This window comes from Schistosoma mansoni, chromosome 1 (genome assembly GCF_000237925.1).
Source record: "Schistosoma mansoni strain Puerto Rico chromosome 1, complete genome".
In the NCBI taxonomy this organism is placed as follows: domain Eukaryota; kingdom Metazoa; phylum Platyhelminthes; class Trematoda; order Strigeidida; family Schistosomatidae; genus Schistosoma; species Schistosoma mansoni.
In genome coordinates this window covers 52,996,221-53,019,364 of record NC_031495.1, presented here as the reverse complement: position 1 = coordinate 53,019,364, position 23,144 = coordinate 52,996,221, and the positions used below count along the sequence as shown (strand labels likewise).

Sequence of the window (23,144 nt, the reverse complement as noted above, 5' to 3'; positions counted from 1 at the left end):
AATACCTAACTAGAGAATAAATAATTTATCCTTGAATATTCTAGAGATGAATTTTAATGGGTTTGTCACCGACTTATATAGGCCAATCCTTCACGAAATAGAGATTAAAATAATTCTAACATTTTCATTTACAAATTGATACACATTCTTTGATAGTGATTTTTGTATGGTTTTTCTCACTTAAAGTGGTATAAAACTAAATGTGCTTCTTGTCATATAGAAGGTTGATGTTTACTTATTTACATATTAGCCTAAGATTCTACAAGAAGTCTATGAATTGTCAATATATATTGAACATATTCATCGGTAAAGTATGCTTATACATGACAAAGTGTTAGGACTGATTCGGTTGTCGATACAAAAAGTTTAAGACAGTAGAATATACGCGGCAGTGTTAATTGGGATCAGCTAAAACTTAGCACATTCGATTGGCGGAAAGACTAATATCTGTACGAAATAGATTGTTCTGTTAATAAGAAAGACTACAGCACTTGTTTGATTCCGGGTGACCTTTGTTTGACAAAGAAATAAGCAAAATCACCCATAAACGGTTTTCTTTGGACTGGAAGGTTGATGAAAAAGGATAAGTGTTGTTAATTTATGAAGAAAAACCGTAAACACTAATAATATAGTGGCAAATAGGACGAAACGCACGTCCTGCATTCCACTGTTAGCCACCATCCATCTTTACTCAAACATAAAAATGGTTACTATATTAAATAAGTTGTAATTAATTATGAATATTAAGTAGCAAGCCTATAATGTTTTTCAAAAATGAAATTTACTGGAACTCATTCTACGTTATTTATTTATTGATCTTATCTCACGTAAAATATATAAAGCTACTTGATTAAAAGGTTGTGAAGACGTGTTCATTACAATGAGGGTTCAATTATCATACTTAAACAAAATATCTAACCAATGACTATAAAAACAGATGCAGTAAAAGAATGACCCTGAAAAAAGATAATTTCACTAAATAAATTATGGTATTGCTAACACATGTATTTAAATGGTGGATAACACTATTTTTCTGTGTTATGGAAATAAAGATGTTTGCAACTGTTATGTGGAAAGCATTCAACATCTCTGAGTGAACAGATTAAACTACTGAAAAGTTTATGATAATACTGAAATATTATTTTGATTAAGAATAAATCCATTTCTATGTACCAATGGTACCCATAGAAAAAAGTGGACTCGAACAACATTCGAATACCATTGATTTCGACCTATTCAAAACTGTAAACTAGTTAAAATAAATATTAGTATCTTGTAACATGTTCGACAGTCAGTAGAATTATACTACTTGGCTGGAAATGAGCAACACATAGAACGATCTTATGAATATTATAACTTTTTATTAGTTTATGAATGCCCAGATAAGCTTAATTATGAATCAAGTATAAAAGTTACATGTAAATAGACTTTATTAAATTATGTAGAAATTCATAAAAAACCTCATTCTTAAAGTAGATACGTATTCCATACAGAATCTCATCCGTATATTTCCAGGTTACATTCTTTCTCTATGTGCCTTCACAAATCTATTCAGTTAGGATTCCGGTATCCGTTCAGTTGGTTAATTGTAACCTCTCAGACAACCAGCATCTGCCTGCCTACAACGGAAGGGGATAGTAAAGGTGGCCCTAAAAATAACATACCTTGCTTTATGGATGTTCGTCTCTGATGGTAAGGTCTTTACATCAAGGTGCTAGCAAATCAACAAACCGCATATAGCCCGTGGGTTCTGTGGTCGCTAAGACCTCTACTAGTTCAGTTTCCTTCTCAAGTATTTTTCCATAATGAGGGAGAACCGGGACGTGACTGTCTTCCACTCATCTCTAACACTCATCTGGTTAAACTGATTCAGAATCAACAACAAATAGCCAAATCCCAAAGTAAATACAAATTAAAGAACGTTGATAACATATTTCTAACTAAAAGTCAATATATCTATTATATGAAAATTAAGAGCAAACTGGAGCAAGATACTTTGCGCCTAAAGACAATTTCTCTTATAAAACTAAACCCGCGATAAAATACTGAAATTCAGTAGTAATTTTGAAAAACTCTGGTGTTCATTCTGATGGGTTGATTTTAGAGTCTTGATGATAGATTTCACCAAAAATTCTACATCACCTAAAAAGCCACTAAGTGTTTAAGAGCATTAGGAATTGTAAAGTTATGGGCTAGTACAGAACTTGAACATAACATCTTGCTAGCGACCCGCGATCACTGAGGATTTTTCTGGTAATATCACTTTCTTACAGAATGTATCGATATGAATTTTATGATGTATACTTGTTTATAGCGGTACGCCACTGAAGTATCAGAGAAGCTTCTGCATGTTGGTGATAACAATTTTATACCCTTTCAGATTTTTGGAACGTAAACTAAGACTCCGTTATCTGATGACGAATTCCATAGAATTAGTCGTATTACGAATAAAATTTGACCTGCTGCAATAAATAAATAAGCTCGAAAAGTTATGAATTTGATGGAAAAATCAATTGTAAAACATGAAAATCTATCCAGCTATTAAACTACCTTCCAATTATCAAAAAAGCTACCCATCATGTAAAGTTGATAGTTTACAAAACTATTTTGATTATTTTAGCTCCGTTAAGAGACTAAAACACAGATAAGTATACACTATTCTTGTTTATTAACTTAAACTTAAATTCCATTGCTTTTCCAATCTTCATTGATGTGAGTATTAGGATTCGCACACTCTAACGACTGGATAGCAATTTAGAATAGTCAAAGGTGTGTTCGGGATAACAGTTAGTAGGGTAACTGATTACTCATCAAGTACTACCAAGTTGCTTTTTTAAGAGAGTGGTAGAATCAATGATAGTACTTGAGAAAATCGACCACTAGCATTTCGTTCTAAAATCATATCAATCAGTGATAATCAATATAAGGTCTAAAAGAGAATTGCACTGAAACAAAAGTTGTCATTCTTGGACATTTCTAAAAGGCAAGTGCCGAATAACATGGATACTCCTCTCAAAAGTAACAGTAACCTAAGACTTTGTTGACATCGATTTCTGTGTTTCTTTTAAGTGTAACTGGCTCTTCCGTCTTAGATTATTAAAACCTTCAACAACTATTCTATGTTTTTTTTCAGATACGAAATGTCAAACATAAACAAAAGCTATTATGTTAATTTAACCTGAATAAAAGCCTCGGTTCAAATTATTTTTTCTATTTTAATACTGAGTTTTAAAGTCTGTAAATCATCCTGCACATTTTAAAGGAACATATGAGGTCAGTGAAGTGCTTACAAATTCATAAATGTGGTTGTTAGCCAGACCAGTGTATACAAATACGATAGTTTCTGTACATTTAATCACATGGCAACATCAAGTAAACACTATAAAAGACAATGTAACAATGTGAACTTTAAGGTTAGTCTAGTCAGTAATATTTATTATAATTATTCATGCCTACTACCAAATGTATACTAATTATCACCATAAGCTTTGAGCAATCACACACATTGAACAGAGGAGAGTTAAAACAATGACGCTGAAAAATACAAACATTATATAAAATGCGTATTTAAAAAAATGAAAGAAAAGAACCGTTTTCATTGAAGTAAATGTCACAAAAACGATACAATGAAACTATTTAAAAACAAAAATTATCACCATTACAAAACAGAGCTAATAATACAAAATAAATGATTAAGTTTACTTGGAATGTTGATCAAATATACAAAACCACCACAGGAAGTAAATCGTAATATCAGAGGTAATAGTAATATTTTCTTGAAAAAACAGTGATATGTAAAATTGGTTTGAGCAGTAGGATGTCTTCTTTTTTTTAATGAAAGGCATATGTGGGTAAATTATTTTAAAGAAAGTTAACTGATAATTTAATAAAAGGGATCAACAGAAAGAACTAACTTAAATGTATACAAATTTGCTGAGAAAGGGTAAAATTTGCATTTGAAAATTAATCAAAACAACTGGAAAGTGAGCAGAGACAAAATAAAAAAGTTTGCAAGGAATAAATTATTTTCGAGTACTTTGCACAATTTACTAACGAACACACCGAATGCTTATCTTGAGATAAATGTATACACAAGTCAAATAAGTAATTTATTATCTCTGAAAGATACAGGAATGATTTTAAAATCCAGAAACATCGACTACACTTATATCAGCTTGTTCTTCTTTGGTTTTACACTCCTCCTATGGATGAGAAAAAAGTTTCAGAGAAATAAAACGAATGGATTGAACATTCAACGAGATTTAACATTATTTGGTCGAATATAGTTATCAATGAATAGTGAACTTATATTTTTCCTGTAGTCTTGCCTTACACAAGAATAACATCAACAATTAATGTTACCTGAGTTTTTAATCGCCAGTCTAGCATTTTGACGCCAAGCTATTCGTGGGAAAAGTGACAATTGTAGGGTTGGATTAACATCTTATACGGAGAAGAGTGAAATGCTTGAAACACTAGACTTTCAATAATTGAGTTCGGAACGCGAACTTCACCCTGCATATACTGGTATAAGTAGCGGGGTAGTACCAGCACATATATACACAAAATTTCAGTAACTAATTGACAATCTATTGATCAAGATTATTTATTACAGTATGACGCATGAGCGTGCACAGCATTTACAGTGAGTAAACGGTAATAAACAATGAGGAAAAAAATACACAGTCAACAAAAAATATACCAACACCATTTACATGGACAAACAAAGGAAAAAAATAACATAGATTGTAATTCAAATACACAATGAAACAGCCATATATATGTAGGTGCTACAAAACTTGTGATAAAGGCACGTATAAAAGCAAAAGCTAAATAGGAATTGTACAACATAGACGGACACAGTATAACTATACCCTTTGAAACGTGCTCCATGATGGGGCGACTAATCTCTAAAATTTTATTAATCGTCTTACAGGAAATCAATAATAAGGGACTTATAAGAGCATGTTCTATATATGAAGACAAGATAGGAAGATTACAATCTGATATTAATATCTAATACTTTTTTAAACAACATACTAATTATTGTAAGTTGAGCCGAGTTTCCATACGCGGACAACAGAAAAATGAAATCCTTAAAATATGAAATTACCAATACTTATAATAACAGTGAACAAATATATTAGTTTAACATAACCGGATATACGATTTTGAGTACGATATCAATATTTTTGTCATTAAGCTTAGGATATAGACGAAATAGATAAAAACGAGTTGTTTGTGACAAGTTAGGATAAACACCAGTGACTTCAAAAAGTCAAATAAATGAATATATGCAGTGTAGGACCGGCTACAAATATATATTGGTTGATGTTGCTGCACCCGATATCACCGTAGAAAGACGAATATCAAACGATTAAAATCAATAATACCATGTAAAAATGACATCCAAGAGTTAAAAAGGGAAGAAATTTAGCTAGTACACTCTGAGGTCAGGCCCAAATCATATTACACCGATAAGTCCATTTTATACTAGTCAGTCCTGATGGATGAACCGAGAACACACTAGAAGATTTCCCATAAACCGTATACAATCTCTTTTCACCACTAGATCTTTTATTACTCCAGTTTGTCGGAATATATAGTTTCCACCGAATTCATGTTCTAATTTGACAAAAGTAGAATGAAGTTAATGGAATACTACACAGAGGAAAACGTAGCAGCTGGTAAACTACAAATAATGCTTTGGTCGGATCTGATGATGATGTCAAGAACAAAAGATAAGGCTCATGTACTGGCCACCTTTTTTCGTATCCATGAGTTTCACTAGTTCTAGGGAGCAAATCAGATTGGTAGATGTTCTAGTAATTTACTTTCCCATGTTCATGAACATCTTCAAACCTAGCTAAACAAAGGCATCAACAGTTTTATCTGGGCCTACCTGGTTTAGACGAAATATGATGCTAACATTAATCAGTCATTTTTAAAAATCTACAATGTCAAAAGTAATTCGTTTAAATTCTTCAGGCTCCACATTTTCTAAATCCCGAAAACTACTGCAATATATATATATATATATAATTTTTGGAGTTTCATTTGACAAAAACCAGATTCATATATAAACTGCAAGTTACTCATTTCGGCGGTTACACACACCTGCGATGTTTTATGGTGTAGGAGTAGATTGGAAGAAAGCTAGGGGCGACCAGACCAAAACATGGCACAAATCCATGAAGTCACTGACAAGTGGACTGAGCCATGTTGATAGGTGTAGATTACCTGGTTGGGATTCGTGAGATGATAGCAACCGATGGTTAGAGACCTTGAATGACATGGCTCAAAATCGTTTGCAATGGCGAAGGTGCATCCACTCTCTGTGTTCTCCCGAATTCTAATCTTCTGAATTCTTCATGTCCCTTTCTTTTTTCTCTTTCCAAATTTATTTCACTGTATTATACTCCTTCAATAACATCTTCAAACCTTAATCTTTCACATAATGCTTATACTCTTTCTACTTCTACCACTATGGGTTTGGAATCGACAATTGTATCTCTGTGCCAATGTGGTATGGCGACTCTAACTGATGTACGTCCGTACGAAGTTCCACGTTGTGACTGACTGACTGAGTTACAAACAATCTTAAATTCACGAAATTTATTACCGACAATCTATCGTTCACTATTACTTTAGATATATAGTTATAGCACCTAGTAAGAGCTTGTTAAGAGGATTACTCTTCGTTCCATAAAAATAAACTTATTTAAAATGAGTATAACTGATCTCAAATAGCTTTATCCTGGGTTGTGAGTAGCACTTTGTGGATTCGATCTGTATACTCCGAACTCTAGTTTTTGGATTAGAAAATCGTGGAATGAGCTACGATGCGTCACCTTTAAGGTTCAGTTTTTCTAACACGTCCTTTTATTATGGAAAGGAGGGATAGCTAGAGGGGACGCATATCCAAAGACGAGGAAAATGCAACCCAGAACTCATGTACGATAATTTATTAAAATATTATTTCATTATTTTTATAAGTCTTTGTGGATTGGAAAGGGAGTTAAACACTTACTAAACAACGAATTACATAACCATGTCTGACGACTTTGATCTTGTACCAAATAGGATAAGAAAAACAGTAGAAGATAAATTGAAACCATTGAAGCTACTAAACTAAATGTACACAGAAGTGGTTTTTAGACAAAGTGTGCGTTTACATGCAGATAAACGTTCCATTTCCTCATGCAGTAAATAAAGAATAAAATACCTTGTTCTTCGAAAAATCCTTGAGGTGCCTCTTCCTTTAAATAATATTAAGATAAACATTTATTGATAATAAGGGTAATAAAACAAGTAAAGTACAATGAGGAATATAATATGCAAATATGAGATTGAAAATTAACTAACCTCTTGAATTAAATCTTGCATGTCAATGTCGTTTAAAGCGCTTTCTTTGCCAGTCTCCTGAACTTCTCCTCCTAACATAAACTCATCTAATACGTAGTATGCCTTTTCGAAATGGAATATAATGTCGAGTTCACATACCTAATCGAGAATATAAGTCAGAGATTAATTATCGCATAAAGAAAAAAACTGATGATCTCTTAAATTTGATTCTGAAATTTCAATGACTAAATTTTAAAAACGTTAGGTTGGTATTCAGTAGCATGCGCAGTCGACCTTTGAAGCAGTTGGTTTGAGGTTAGAAACTCGCCCTATCTACTCTGTTTTGGGTAGCTCACAGAGTGTGATCCTGGGTTGAGTACGAAGAATGTACTTGACCACTGAGTTGTGCTGACCTCTACTCAAATGTTCAAAATTATCGCATAGTGCGATATTTACGAAATATTTCTCGACTGGGCGAAGAAAATGAAAAGATATTAGGGTGTAGCAAGTTTTGTAAACAGAAACAATAATAATCACAGTGGAAATGTAGACTACTGTTAACTGTTTCATTTGAGATCAGCAAGAGAAAATCACAGCGACGACAATATCAGCGAATGATAAATGATTAAAAGTCAGGGAAAGACAAATGAAAGTGATACAGAACAAGAGCGTATGCAATAAGCCAAGTGGTCTTCTGAAGCTAGTTATATAGAGTGTACAATCTATCACCTAAGCCATCAAGTCCTGGAACCCCATCCTGCTTATCCTATCGCTGAACAAACCTTTATGACGTGTCCACGTAAAGCACACTGGTTTTTTATATTGTGAAGAATTCGTATTTTGCTGTGGTTTTTTAGTATCAAGTGTGGTTGTGGAAGTAGACTAAAAAGTATAAAGTGTCACACACTAACATCTTGGCTTATTACGTTTCCAATCTACAGATCAAAATGTACCTTAAAAGCAATGGAAGCAAGTTTTGAAACGAATTAAAAACCAATTGTAGACAAACAAGTAACAAAGTACGAGAGTGGTGAGGATCCCCATCTTAAAATTCAGTAAAAAAAACGAATAGAAAGAGTAAAACTCATATTCAATCAATTTTCCATCATGGATCTACACCAATATATATGAATGATTTACAATAAAATTATACTGATCGAGTAGTTGCGTTACGTAACTATGCGATGTAGCAACTGTACGATTTTTCGGACAATTACTTTTATTAGAAATTTTTTGTTTCGACTACTCAGTAGTATTTGACAATTAAGACATTATATACATATTGCATAATACAACTACTGGACAGGTACTATCTAACTGTTGCGAACTTATATATATATATATATATATATATATATATATAGCCATGATAAAAGACTAATTGAAGAGGAAATTCTTCGCTCTATAGGTTTTTTTGACTAAATGTACAAGAATTTAAGTCTGAAAAGGTTGATTATTGTCATATAAACACAGTACCTAATTTCGTAGCACTCTATTGAAGCTTTAGGATTGATCAAAAACTACAGTAAAGTTACAGCCCAACTGCTGTTACCATTCAGCAACATGTATACGTGCTTTTTATGCGACCGGCAACGTTCGGTGCAGTGTTGATACATTACGGCTGCCAAAACAGAATTAAGTGGGGCGGGTTTCGGAACTGCAACCTATTGTCCTAAACAAGTGGCAAAATACCTAAACTAACCCTTTCCAAATGAGTCTAGTAATTAAAAGAACTAAAATACTCCTTGTAAGGCACCCGAATACAAAAATTTAAGTTCCATTCAAATTAGTTCTAGTTTGACATATCCAGGCACAAACAGTTGTTAATTTCATTTAAATGGATTACGATCAACACGAGACTTTTTTGAGAACAAATTTTACAATTGGTATGAGTTCAAACAAGTACAAAACTAAGGTCGTTTGAAACGTCTTGATGGGTTATTTTATTTATACGACTAGAATATGGATGATCATTAAGTACAATAAACTGCATATGCAATTTCATGAAAAGATACTGAAATAAAATGAAAGCTCCAGAGGTTAGACTTACGCTACCAAAATACTTATCTAAAAGTTCCACATATCTGTGGATTATTTCCAAAGTCAATAGCTCATTGTCCTGGGGTTCAACTGCAGCACAGAAGTATAGACTAGCATAACTAAAAACATCAATTATAAAACAAAAGTGAACGTGCCGACGATAGACAACTTTCAAGTCCTTCCATTCAATAAACGAACACATTTTCGGCTTTCGTGAAAGCACAATTGTAGTGAGGTCGCGTAAGATTTTTTTCTTTTCCTTTTCAGAATAAGAAATGTACCACTTCTGAAGCCTTAATTTTCCCTGACGGCTAAACAAGATCAAAAATTGCATCTAAAAATTAACAATTGAGGATGCCATCAGGATTACCATTTTAGCAGGAAGAGGTTCTAATAGATGAGTTGGAGATACGTCAGAATGGAAATAACCGCCAGTTACACGCCCAAAGGCGACCCTGAGATTCAGTTGATTTCAAATTGTTTTTGGAAAACTGAAGAAATTTTATCCTTTATTGATAGTGATGATTGCATTAAAATATTTAGGTTTAAATCACACTAAAGTTTTGCATACCGTAGTGAACATAGTATTATTTAACTTGTTGAAACACATAGGGCTCTAAGCCCCACAGCTGCAACCCCATAACAGTAGGCCGTGATCTTAAGATCATGACTCACCATCACGCCAAGATCCTTGTGAGAACAGACTACGGGTACAGGCACTTTCTATATGCTGTATCTATTTATTTTTGTATCCCCAAAGTGTATGTAGATACAGTTGGTTGCGTTGATAGGCATCAATCACTTTTTAGACCAGCTTATTTGAAGTGCGCATGCATCTATATCTCTTTTTATTTTTCGCCAGGATTTAACATTATCAGCGTATAGTAGCATTTGAGACCCAACTATACTTGGGAGTTCATTTACATACACTGTAAAAATCAAGAGACCTAAGACAGAGCGATATAGAACTCCACTTTATACTGGTTTCCATTTTACGATAGGCCCAACTAAGCCCAGTTTTTCCAGCTCCAAGAGTAGTCTATTTTTGGTACCTTACCAAGTGCTTTGATGAGGTCTATAAAGACAACATTCACTGATTTTCTATTATCTAGAGCCTCTGTCCATCGCCCTCTCTCTATAAGGAGATTCGTTGTGCTAGCTAATCATTTCCCGAACCCATGTTGTTCACTGTTCAACAAGTTGTTGGTTTCCACGAATATCATTATGGTTTTTTATTATCCTTACTAATATTTTAACTATGACACTGGTTAGGCTAATATATCTGTAGTTTGACGGAAGTTGTCTTGATCCTATTTTGTGAATTGGTATGACTACTGTATTCTTCCAGTCCTCTGGTAACTTGTAGAATTATGGTCTGCTTTAGTACTGCTATAATAATATGCCTAATCCTAAAATTGTAGGTTTGTCATGTCATCTGATTCTACTGAATGTTCCCGTGCTCACCATTGTTGACCTTCTATCCGTGTTAAATGTTGGATATCTATTTTCCCAGTTGTCCCATGTTCAGCTTTAGGGATTGTGTGGCTAGGATCAAATATCACTACACTACTACTATACTACTACGCACCGACGGTTACCAAAAGAATAATAAGAATCCCCCGGGTATTGATAAACTGAAAGACGAATAAAATTAGGCGTCAGCAACTGGTCGGGAAATACATGTTATAGATTTAAAATATTTGGTTTATTTCTTAACACTCGCAAAATAGAAATGTAGGTGAAGATTACTTAATATTTAAAAACAAGGTGGGATTATAATAATTAAGAATAATTTATTAGGGAGTTATTTTAAGAAGCTACATTAAGATGCTTGGTAACTACCGTTGGTTAACTGCTGAACATATAGGCAGTACAAAAATTTTTGGTGATAAATACAAAAATAAACAGTATTGAGTAAATGTTGATGTTTGTATCATCTTCGGATCAAGTTGGAAGATTAGCTAATGTTTACGCCTGTATGTTGTTCGTATGAGTTGATTTCTGAATGCTTCTTCATTAGGTTACTTGGAAGAACGAAAGTTTAACCATGGGGAGGAAAACTTCCAACTACTGTCTCAGTTGGTTTGTTAAGTTTAATACGGTTTATTTAGTCACGAGGAGATTTTCTTGACCTCGTTATTGTTTACCCGCAATAGGGTTTAGTAGCACTACTAATACATATGAACCTTCATCAAAATTTATTCGGTACGCGAAAATACAGATAATTATGTGAAGTTAGGACAGACATTTGATGGTAGTTCGTTGGACGTGAGTGCATCCACAGAAGACACACTCCAGGCTCAATCTTCTGATTTGCAATGGATTAATCGTATATATTCATACCTACAGGCTGTCGATGCATACAAGTTAGTTGTAAGTATGGAATTTTAGTATACGGTAGAAAACGATCTATTTCAAATATAGGGGTTAAAAATTAATGAAATCAACAAAGCCTGTATGTCATAAATAAGGGCGATGTTAAGGTGCACAATGCTCCCGGCTAAATAAATCTTTGCTAGATGATAAATAGCTAGTGATGCTCATGAGATTATCAGGAAGAACATAGGTTGTAATCACGAGGAGTGCAACTCCTATCTCATGTCTATGATAATGGTATGAACCTCGGTCAGTGTTGAAGTAAATTCGAAAGTGATGTTTTTAGTTTGCAGGAGATTTGATGGACTGCTTATACTGATGATTCGCATGCATGATTGTGTCACTAAACATTCACTTAGACTGACGAGGTTTTAGGATGTTTGGTGAGTGAACAAGTGATGAAGAAACATACAGAAATCATCTATGTTAGATAAAGACAAACGTGAATAGTCAATACTACTTAAAAATAATTACAAATCGGTTTGTCAACAAGATGTTTTCATAGATTCGTCAATTTTATCAATCATTTTACGTGGTTGCCAAGTCATGACAATGCTTTATGAAGATATATAAAACCCATCATAACTCCACCCGTGGCTTTTATAAAGCTACTTCCGGTTCCAAGAGCAACGAAGCAGCAGGATCAGACAATATTGTAGCCGAGGCACTGAGAGATGATGTAGCAGTCACCGCAAGGATACTTTTTCGTGCCTTTAGGTAACCTTCGTGCTATTGATAGAGGAAACCAGAGAAGTAGTGAATAGGTCTTTATTTCGATCTTCGCGCAGTCACAGTGGAGCGTGGGATTATCTGTTCAGACAAACAAAGGCTCTCAACATTCAATATAAGATAATAGGGAATATAACGCTTACGAAAAGTAAGGAAGTGAATGAATACTTGAACAATACTGTTTTAGCATATGCTTGGTTGTTTGGGGTCAACTCTTAACCAACCAACCTGAGCTGTTACAACTTCACATTCTCTCCACGAGATTTACGATGACGAACAAGTACCAACAGATTGGAAAGAAGGACTTCTGATCAAAATACCGAAGAATGGAGACCTCAAAAGCATCACTCTTCTCTCAATACCAGGAAGTCTTCAACAGGGTATTGTTAAACAGAATGAAGGATTCCATAGACGCCCAGCTCCGAGATCAACAGGCTGGACTCCGTAAGGATCGATCGTGTACAGATCAAATCGCAACTCTACGTATCATTGTGGAACAATCAATTGAATGGAATTCATCACTCTACACCAACTTCATTGACTACGAGAAAGCATTTGATAGCGTGGACAGGACAACACTATGGAGGCTTCTTCGACACTACGGCGTGCTTGAGAAGATACTCAATATCATACGGAATTCCTATGATGGATTAAACTGCAAAGTCTTACATGAAGGACAACTCACTGACTCATTCGTGGTAAAGACCGGTGTTAGGCAAGGTTGCTTACTCTCACCCTATCTCTTTCTCCTAGTGCTCGACTGGATCATGAAGACATCAACATCTGTAGGTAAGCACAGGATGCAGCTGGACGACCTACACTTCGCAGATGATCTGGCTCTTCTATCACACATGCAACAACAAATGTAGGAGAAGACGACCAGTGTAGCAGCAGCCACAGCAGCAGTAGGTCTTAACATACACAAAGGATAAAATGCAAGACTCTCCGATGCAGCACAACATGAATCAATCGAATCACACTTGACGGAGAAACTTTGGAGGATGTAAAAGCCTTTACATCTCTGTGCTCCATCGTGACGCCAATGTAATGATTTGAAGCATTTGAATTATAGTATGAACTAGTAATTCCGGCTATAACGCAATTTAACCAAGAAGTATTAAATAAGAACGAACGAATGTACTGTATTTGGAATTCAAAGTCAAAACAGTCATCGATACAAAGAAATCATTAGTTCATATAAACACCACAGACACACATTGAGGGAAGCACCCAACTGCGTCACAAGGCAAGCCTTCGTATGGAATCCTCAAGGCCAAAGAACACATTACGCCGATGAATGGAGACAGACATGAGAGGAATGAACAGCAATTGGATAGAACTAGAAAGGAAGGCCCAGGACAGAGTGTGTTGGGGAATGCTGGTCGATGTCCTATGCCCCACTGGAGGTGACAAGCGTAAATAAGTAAATAGGTAAATTGACAGAGTTGAATGAGTAGGGATTATATCCCAGATATTCAAATGGTTCAAATGGTTGAGGACGGAATAGAAGAAGCTTTCGCTTAACGGGCTTCCGTGTCTAGTAGCAGTGGATCACCAATACCTCCAGGCAAAAACCTAGGTATATGAACGATAATAGTGGAAAAGAAAAGAATTTGGTAAATCATAATAATATGTTATCCTTAGTCTTTAAGAATAAGTCAAGTTTCTTCTTAAAGGACTCCTGGGAGGTCGCTTGGACTAGCTCAGTCGGCAGCGAATTCCAGCACTTGACAACTCTAACGGAGTAGAAGTTGTGTCTGCAGTCTGTTCTGCTATGTAGGGTCTTCAATTTCTGGGTGTTACCTCTTAGGTTAGTGTTATGACTAAGCTTAAGAAGATGTTTAAGGGGATGACCAAAAGTATTAAGGATACTGTAAGTCATAAGAAGATCACCTCTAAGACATCTGTACTCTAACGGGTAAAGGTTAAGTGATTTGAGGCGATCTTCATAAGGTTTGAATTTGAGTCCCCGAACTGATTTCGTAGCTCGACGTTGTATACGTTCCAGAGTGTCCTTATCCTTTTGGAGGGAGGGAGGAAATACTATCTTTCCGTACTCTAAATGGGGACGAATAAAACTGTTGAAGATTATATGGAAGGTTCTACCGTCAAACTGGCCAAAAATGCGCTTCAATGTTACCAGTGCAAGGTTTGCTTGAGAGGCGTTTTTGTCACAGTTCGCATACGATTTCAGGTCATAGGGTACCAACACTCCTAAATCTTTTTCAACTTGGGAAACTTCTAGAGGGGAGTTACCTAAGTTATAACTATAGTCTGCAACATGTCTCAGATGGACTACATTGCACTTTGAAGTGTTGAAGGTAAGACCGTTGTCGTCTGCCCAACTTTGAAGTCGGGTCAGATCCTCCTGAAGAACTAGTATATCATTATGATTACGTATCTCTCTCCAAAGTTTCACATCATCAGCAAAAAGCAATAAGTCAGATGAAACTTGTTGAAGAAGATCGTTAATATAAATCAAGAAGAGAAGAGGTCCCAGTATTGAGCCCTGGGGGACCCCACTAGGACATTCCATAGCCTGAGAGAGAGAGTGAAGCTAACCCTGACCTTAAAGTGTCGGTTTTCTAAATATGAAGAGAGCCAATCAATCAAAGGGGGTTTTATACCCAATCGTCCAAGCTTCTTGATAAGACATGCATGGTTGACCCTATCAAAAGTGTGTGTCTTTTCTTAGGTGCTGCAGTTTACGGAGCACCAGGTCAGCACTCAGGTCCACTTCGGAAAGTCCTGTACAGGTGCAGGTGAAGCTTTCGTCAGTATCGTTGATGTGGGTCAGCTGAAATGTCTGAGAGTATTGTTCAGCCAAAAGGTTAGCGGCATCACCGTCGTTATTGGTCGGGCCATTAGGACCAAGCAGTTGGGAAACTCCAGTTTTGCCCTGTCGAAGAGAAGCTGCGTAACTGAATAAGCTCTTCGGATTGGAGACAAATTTATCGATAAGCTTGGTCTGGAACTGAAGCCTGTCTTCTCTTATTGCCTTTGTGCATATGTTCCTTATATGTTTGCATTGCCTGAACGCGTCGTTGTTATCAGTTCGTTTATATTCAGCCCAACAGTGCCTTTTGCGGCTTAGCAAACGACGAGTGCGTTTCTTGATGATTGGAGGTTGTTTGTAGCTTTTTGGGACCATTTGAGGAACTGAATGCTCAGTAGCACATAAGATCGTGTGCAGTAAAAATCCCAATGAGCATCCACTTCAAGTTGAGGGTGAACATCCCAATCCACCTGTTGTAGATAGTCCTGTAAAGCTAACACATTCAACCGTTTGAAGTTCCAGCGCTTGTTGCTAGTAGGATATCGTAGCTCCGTTTTGCTGACAAAGCTGAATGATAAGACGGCGTGATCACCTTTTTCCCCAGGGGAGCCAGGATTGAGAGGTCGTCAACTAGGAATTCTTCATTTGTGAATACCCAGTCTAAGCGCGACGGCATCTGACTGTTTCTCCAACGGGTTGCCGACTTCACATTTTCGAATAATCCCAGGTCACCGATAAGGTTGAAGAACAGAGCTTCAGTAGAGTTGGCACCACCAATGTATGTATGTTCTACGAAGTTGATTCTAGGAAGATTGAAGTCCCCTAGAATCAGGATATGAGAGAATCCGAGACGCGTAGAGCGAGGTAATCCTTCCAGCAGACGATTGTCATACTCGATGTCGGCAGTGGGCTTCCGGTAAATGACCCCAACTAGACACCTCGAGGTGGTAGACAATCTTACTGAGCACCATACTGACTCATCAAGATTGAGAAACTCGTGGTTTTGAAGTTGGTGCGCATCCAGGCATGACCGTATGTATAGTGCTGCCCCACCCCCCATCCCTGTTTTTCTGTCGTTGCGAAATAAAGACATCCCAGTTACTGCTAACTCCTGGTCCGTAAACTGAGACGTTATCCAAGTTTCGGATATTCCTAACAGATGGGCATCATTAGCGTTGCTAAGTTCACGTAGCTCATCCATTTTGTTTGGCAAGCTCGCGGCGTTCGTGTATAGGCAGTTCATGCTTTCAATTTGGAACGCGTGAGCTTCTTCCTGTTTGTCTATATGAGCCGTGTGTGAGTGGACAGGTAGCCTACCTATACGACGTTTACCGAGTTGGTAGTCCCTGTCTTTTACACACTTTTTTTATGATCAAGACAGTCCACGAGTGGAATTGTCAGCTCCAGCTTTCGTTTGTGCTTGATCCTGCTGTCATGGGACCTATCCGGATGCATATGGATGCCAGTTGGCAACCGACGTCTATTGGCATGAAATGCTTCCAGAGTTGCAGCCGCCATGTGGGAGGAGGAGAAGGTTATCTTCAGCAGCCGGGGCCTAGAGTCTCCGTCTCTCTTGGCTAGTCGCATTACCTGTTGAGTCAATATGTTCTTGAGTTTTAAGGAATGTTTGATGAATTTCCATTCCCGAATATCAGAGTTTGCTTGAGTTGGGTCCATATTTTCCGGCACACCTTGCACAATGATATTTCGTCCACGGAAAAACGCCTCGCGAGATTCCTTAGGGATGTTCCGGATGAGATTTCGTTCAGAATACGGTATGTCGGGCAGCATTCTTACGTTCCCATCGGACTTCAGTAAGTGACTGGCTAGCAGGACGTCCTCTACGTCGGAGGCATTCTTAAGTGTAACACGAAGCAGCCTCGGGTGGTTTAGGTGGTTAGAGTCCTTCCCCCGAATGAGCCGTGTGACCGTCAAAGACTCTATTCTAGGGAGTTCAAGCCTCTTGTTTAATTCTCCCCAGAGCATCCTATCATTTTTGTCCTGCAAACTGAGAGGAAGGTCGGGGTTGTCAATAAGGTTCATGATTATGACAGAGTCGTCACGAACCGTAATTGAGTTTCAGCACATCATCACTCGTGCTGTTAACAGCACCGTCGATAACCGACCTGTCAGTATCCTTTTTCTTGTTTGCCCTATGCGTTCCAGCTTTGTTACCCGTCATGATGCTATCATTTACCAAATTCTTAGATAACTTATCTCTCAGACCTGTTAGTAAAGTAATGGTGGTACCCAACATAACTACGGTATCAGTGTTGCAGGTAACACATACCCAACTACGATCAGACTTGCTGAGTCTGCTATAGGCTGCTGCTGTTAGATCTGTACATGCCTCGTGGAACCAACCTTTGCAGTTGTCACATTGCATGCCAGATGTAACGGCAAAACGGCAACCAGGTCTTTTGCATGACTTTTTCATGGCTAGTGATTTAGACTGTCTTAAAAATACAAGCAGTAAATTTAGGACCGTTAAAAAAACACACACAGTAAAGAAAAACTGGCAAAAATGTATAAAAACAGTTAACGATAAGCTAAAGCTAGTCTTTACGTGAAAACTATAAAAAAAAACCGATAGTGAGCTGAGGCGAAACCACAGTTAACTATTAATTAGAGTGAAACACAAAAAAGAAGTAATCTACCGAACGTATAGCTCAGAATAGATTCTTTAGATCGGAAATGGTACTTTTGCTGCGTAAGAACACAGCAAAAGTTTGAGAAATGTAAATCACGTTAGGACTAAACTTCCCGTTCGAAAAGCGCGCTACTAGTTCATTGAGATAAATGTATATGTTTAGGTACGCAATTCATTCAAGCTTTAAAATTTGCATTTTTATTACAGAAGTTATATTATAGAGGGGAATAAACACAAAGAATTAGTTATTTACCATATCCATTACCATTTTATTTTATGGTTGATATCACAAACCCATCTTATGTAAACCACTACTGAAACTCAGAGTCCAGTGAGCATTTGTCACGTTTTGTTGTTGTATTCGTCAGGAATCTATCCTTTGGTTCTTTTTCGGAAGATTCTCTTTATTTATGAAAAATGACTGACCTGTCAGCGAGGCCCGTCTTCAAAAGTCATCCTTTTAGTTCAAGCTAGCGTCAGACGCAAAGGTCCCATTCTGTTTCTTTACTTTTCTGGGTCTAACTCTAGGGAAATCCTTTATCACGCAGGCTTTGGTCTTCCATAGTCATTTTCGCGTTATTACACGAATCCGGAGCCGAAACCATCGACTCACCTATCTTGGAATCCCCTTTGGTTTGTTACTTTTCGGAAGGCTTTCGCTTTTTACTTGTTATCATGTCTATACATGTGTTCGTTATCCACTACGTGTTTGGGGTCAACCTTGATGGTTCTATTCAGATCCCTCCCTTTCTCGGAAACTAAAAGCCGCTCATTTTCTGCTGGCTATTTATCTAAGGACATCTTTCTAGCTATGTTCAGCAACTCAATCGCTTCAAGAATCAGCAGGGACTTTGTAGAGCAGCATGCATCGTACAGCCAACGTGATAGTGGCTTGCAGCATCTTTTGTATATACCCGGTTTCATTCCGGTGCACAAACTATGATACGAACTGCTGCGGTTGTTACACTGCGTTCCATCCTCAACCGGAAAAGGTCAGGTGGGTCAACCAAAACGATGTTTTGTAACACGTAGAATCATAGGTCAGAAAAAAGCAGGACAGATCTGAAAAAGCAAAGCACAGAATGTTAAACGAGGACTTCACACCAAGAGAGAACACGTAATGGGAATCACGAGTCTCTTTATTTCAAAATCAAAAAGCGCGAGGCGCGAGAGTACAGCAGGAAAAGTCAGTTTACAAAATAGTCTTATGAGTCATCCTGTAAGCTTAGTGTACGTAGGGCTTGCTCTTCTTCCTCCAAAGAGTTTACGCTTAGTCGCCCTGCAATAGAAAGAAAGAATCTGTTAGTACATCATACATGGCAATTCCAACTCCGTTACAGTTTTACTCGCTCCACCAAAATTGCTGAGTGAACAACAAGAAATCTAAAGTGCAAGGAAAATGAACAAACAAAAAACTGATCTCTAAAATAAGTGTTTTTTAAGGCCCTAAAGGTGATAGATACTGAACACAAAAACCTGAGATTTATATGTTACTGTAACTGAAAAATCCGACCTTAATAAATACAAAAAAACACTTTCACCTTTGGATACAATCAATACTAAAAGATTTAATCAGCGAAAATGAATACTACTGCGCTTTTCGTTTCAAGTGCGATATGCCTACGGATGCCACAGGTATTCGGGGTTTGACAACGTCTTTACCCGTAACATCTTTATAATGGAAATATACCAACCCGGTCAAACCAGAGGTTGGAAATGAAGTAGTTGGAAGATATGTTTGGAAGGCTATCGATATATCGCGAAACATTTAGTCTAAGCTGACTGACAGTTGCAAGGGATGCGTAGCGCAACGAACCCACTAGCGGCCTTGTGCGAGTGCGTGACCGAAAGTATTCTGTCCATTCTATAAGTATTAGAGTACACCTGTTTACCGATAGGTTTATAAGTCTCGTTTGTTCCATATGCCTACTTACATACCTGCTGGCGTCCGTGATCTGTTGACATTCAGTGTCGAAGATCGTGAAGCAAGAGCTTCTATCACATCTACAACCATTTGGACCATTAGCACTGTTTTGTTACGAAAGTGAATAAAACTTTCTATAAGTTCTTTGGTGAAGACTTTGGACATTTTCAAAAACTTGGCTTCTTAACTCACCTACGATTCGGTGATGATATTATTGAAAAATATATATCACACTTCGCTTCGTATATATTGACTTAATTCATGTCGGTGAACAGCGGAAAATAAGGTTTGAAATGCCAGGGTGATCCTAAACATTTAAATTTTAAACATCTGTTGCTGCACACAGGTAACAGGGGAAAATGAGGCAGAGGAGGCATGAAAATTTGTTTAAGGGTACAATCACAACTGACAGGATAACTGGACACGTCATAATAATGTCTTCATCGACAGTGTCCGAAATCTGATACTGATACACGAAGTTTCATGTTTCAACGCCCAACTGACTATTTAAGCAAGAACGCAGGAGTGGATGTGAAGGTATATTGGGCTATCAAATAAAATGCACAAATACTCATTTATGTACATACTACTCTGCCCCCTCAGGAAATCAGTCCTCTTCTTAGCCAGTAAGATGTACTTATCCTTCAGGTCGTTTCTGATTACCATCGATCGACCTTCTCATTTGGCTACTTCTGTTTGGCATATTATATCATCTTTCCGTCCTGAAAGATATGTCTTACTCTTTGGATTTAACTGGAGGTGATAAGAAAAAGGTTATCTTCTTGATAATTTTCTCGAGGTCTGGCCATCACTTTACTAAGCTGATATTGTCGCTCTAGGCTGATTGCATCAATAAGACAATCTAATGACAAGTTCAAGGTAGCAGATTTTTTATTCAAATTTAGCCGTCTATTGTGGGTATGGTTTACATGTCGCGTTAGGCATTTACTATGATTGCTAATTTTTTACATCATGTCGCCGACTCCTCTTACGATGACACACGCTACCTAAGCAGGCCCTCATTATCGAAAGTTTCTTACATACACCAGTAACCCATTTGGTAAATGACGTCCAATTCTCCTCGCCTTGGGGGACCAGCACCACTTCTTCTATTTTAGTGTAAAACCATAATCTTTAATATATGCGATAACTATATCCAAACGTTCAGACGATTCTTTCGTGGTTATGCCAAAAATGACGATTTTATCCATGTAAGCCAAGGCATCCGGAAAGTCCGTAATATTGTATCCACAATTTACTGGAATATGACTGCAGCATGTTTGACTCCAAATGAGAAGCGAACATAGTGAGAGAGGTCTTCTACCCACTTACGTACTTACTCCTGCTACCCCTCGTCGAGGAGCATAGGCCGCTCACTAGCATTCTCCTTCCTAGGCAATCCTTTCCAGTTCTTTCCGGTCGCTATTCATCCTTTTCGTGTCTGCTTCCAATTCCCTATGTAGTGTGTTCTTTGGTCTTCCTCTTTGCCATTTCCTTCCAGGATGCCACGTTAGTGCTTACTTCGTGATGTAGTTTGATGATTTTTTTCAATGCGTGTCTTATCCACTTCCAGTGCCTTTTCTTAGTTTCCTCTCCATCTGAAATCTGGTTTGTTCTCTCCCACAGAAGACTGATGCTGATGTTAACCGGTCAAAGGACATTCAGTATTCATCGTAGACAATTTTTTACAAATAGTTGTACATCTTGATAGTTCCTCCTGTTAGACCTGATTTTTAAGTCATAGTAGGAATTGAGACTACGCAGTATGAAATTGTATTGTGTTGTCATAACCGATTTAAATACAACAGTAAATATTTAATTGTTCAGTGAATGTCTTAGTTATTCACCACATCAGGATTAGTAACAATGCACAATGTGATCTAAACATGCTGAAAATGAATGCTAGGTTCTCAAGATCAGAATTTAAAGTAGGAACGCAAAAATCCACAAACACTGTGGAAACACTATAAAAAGTGTCATGATGGACAATCATGATAATAAGAAGTATTCGAATTATTGAGCTAATTGAGAATTCCAGAAATAGTGCAATTTAAGACAGTCGAACTACACGACCACAAATGGACGTATTATATTTGGAATTCGTAATAAACGCTCAATCAGGTACAAAGGAATTGTTAGTTCATAAAAATACCACAACAGCCACAATTTAAATGTGGACCCAGATTCACGTAATATGTTATGGTCGACAGTCAGTGGTGAGTAATTCACAATTTAGGGTTTAAGATTTATCATCTCTAATCAGCACATATCCCTTTATATCCATTAGTTCTTTTTTTACAATTCCACGTTTCTTTACAGAACCTCTTTTCCTTTCCCTTCGAAAAGCCTATCGACTTTCCTCGTTGCTGGGGCTAGGCTATAATAAGGTGGGTGCAGAAATAGTTTTTTGTAACTATGAATCTGACTCGATAATCTTTCAACCACTTTGTGACTCAAGGTAATGAGACAACTTCCAATTCTTTCAATATTATATTAACTTCTAACCTTAATTTACAATCATTGCTTTGTTTACCTGATCTTCCAAGTGACATTTATTAATTTTCATATGAAATCCCTTGGCAAGCATATGTGTGATCAGACTGCTGAAAATGTATAGCTTAAATGCGTCACATTTTTTCAGATCAACTTCCTCTTCGTATTATTGTGTTGTGTTGTACTTCTAGAACTAGATAGTTCACCTAGAAACCTTCATTGTCGTTTTTGAAAGAATCACACAGAAGTAAGCTATTTTCTTACTTCCGAAGCTGTGAATTAGCATGTTCTGATAACTTTGCCTGTTTATTAAAATTCGTTTGTTTGTGAGTAGTCAATAGGCCTAACCAGAAGGTAATTTGTATACCTAAGGAAACATACAGAGTGATGTGAGCGAGGATGGCTAGAAAAGAGAACAAAAGAAATAGTGAGTCAGTGATCTAGCAACCACAAACAAGACACAAATATTTATTAAGGAAAAAAATGAACAACAGTCAGCAATAATACAATTCTCAGAGTAAGGTAATCTTGAAATGGAAACTGGAAGTACATAGTTGAACCCATTACAAGCTCACTCATTTATACCGTCCAGGCTCAGAAAATATAAAACATCTGAAATGAATTTTATATTTACTTCTTTTCTAGTTAACTTGGTAACAGCTTAGGAAATGATACTTCTATAGGATCTATTATCTTTTCGCTCTTTGATAACTTTTCCTTTTAGATTAAAAACTCAGCTGTACTTCTATGAATGAAGATTATACTTACTTACTTACTTACGCCTGTTACCCCTCATGGAGGAGTATAGGCCG

At 37.0% G+C, this 23,144-nt stretch overlaps 1 protein-coding gene across 1 annotated transcript; it reads right to left on the bottom strand.

The window, feature by feature from the left end:
* Nucleotides 1–3,851: 3,851 nt before the first annotated feature.
* Smp_060700 (putative clathrin coat assembly protein ap19) lies at nt 3,852–9,718 on the bottom strand (the record flags this gene model as incomplete). The annotated part of the gene is made up of 3 exons (XM_018794831.1): nt 3,852–4,202; nt 7,366–7,503; nt 9,395–9,718. The coding sequence occupies 3 exons, from the start codon at nt 9,716–9,718 to the stop codon at nt 4,140–4,142; spliced, it is 525 nt and encodes a 174-aa protein (XP_018649204.1). The 3' UTR covers nt 3,852–4,139.
* Between the last annotated feature and the right edge of the window lie 13,426 nt (nt 9,719–23,144).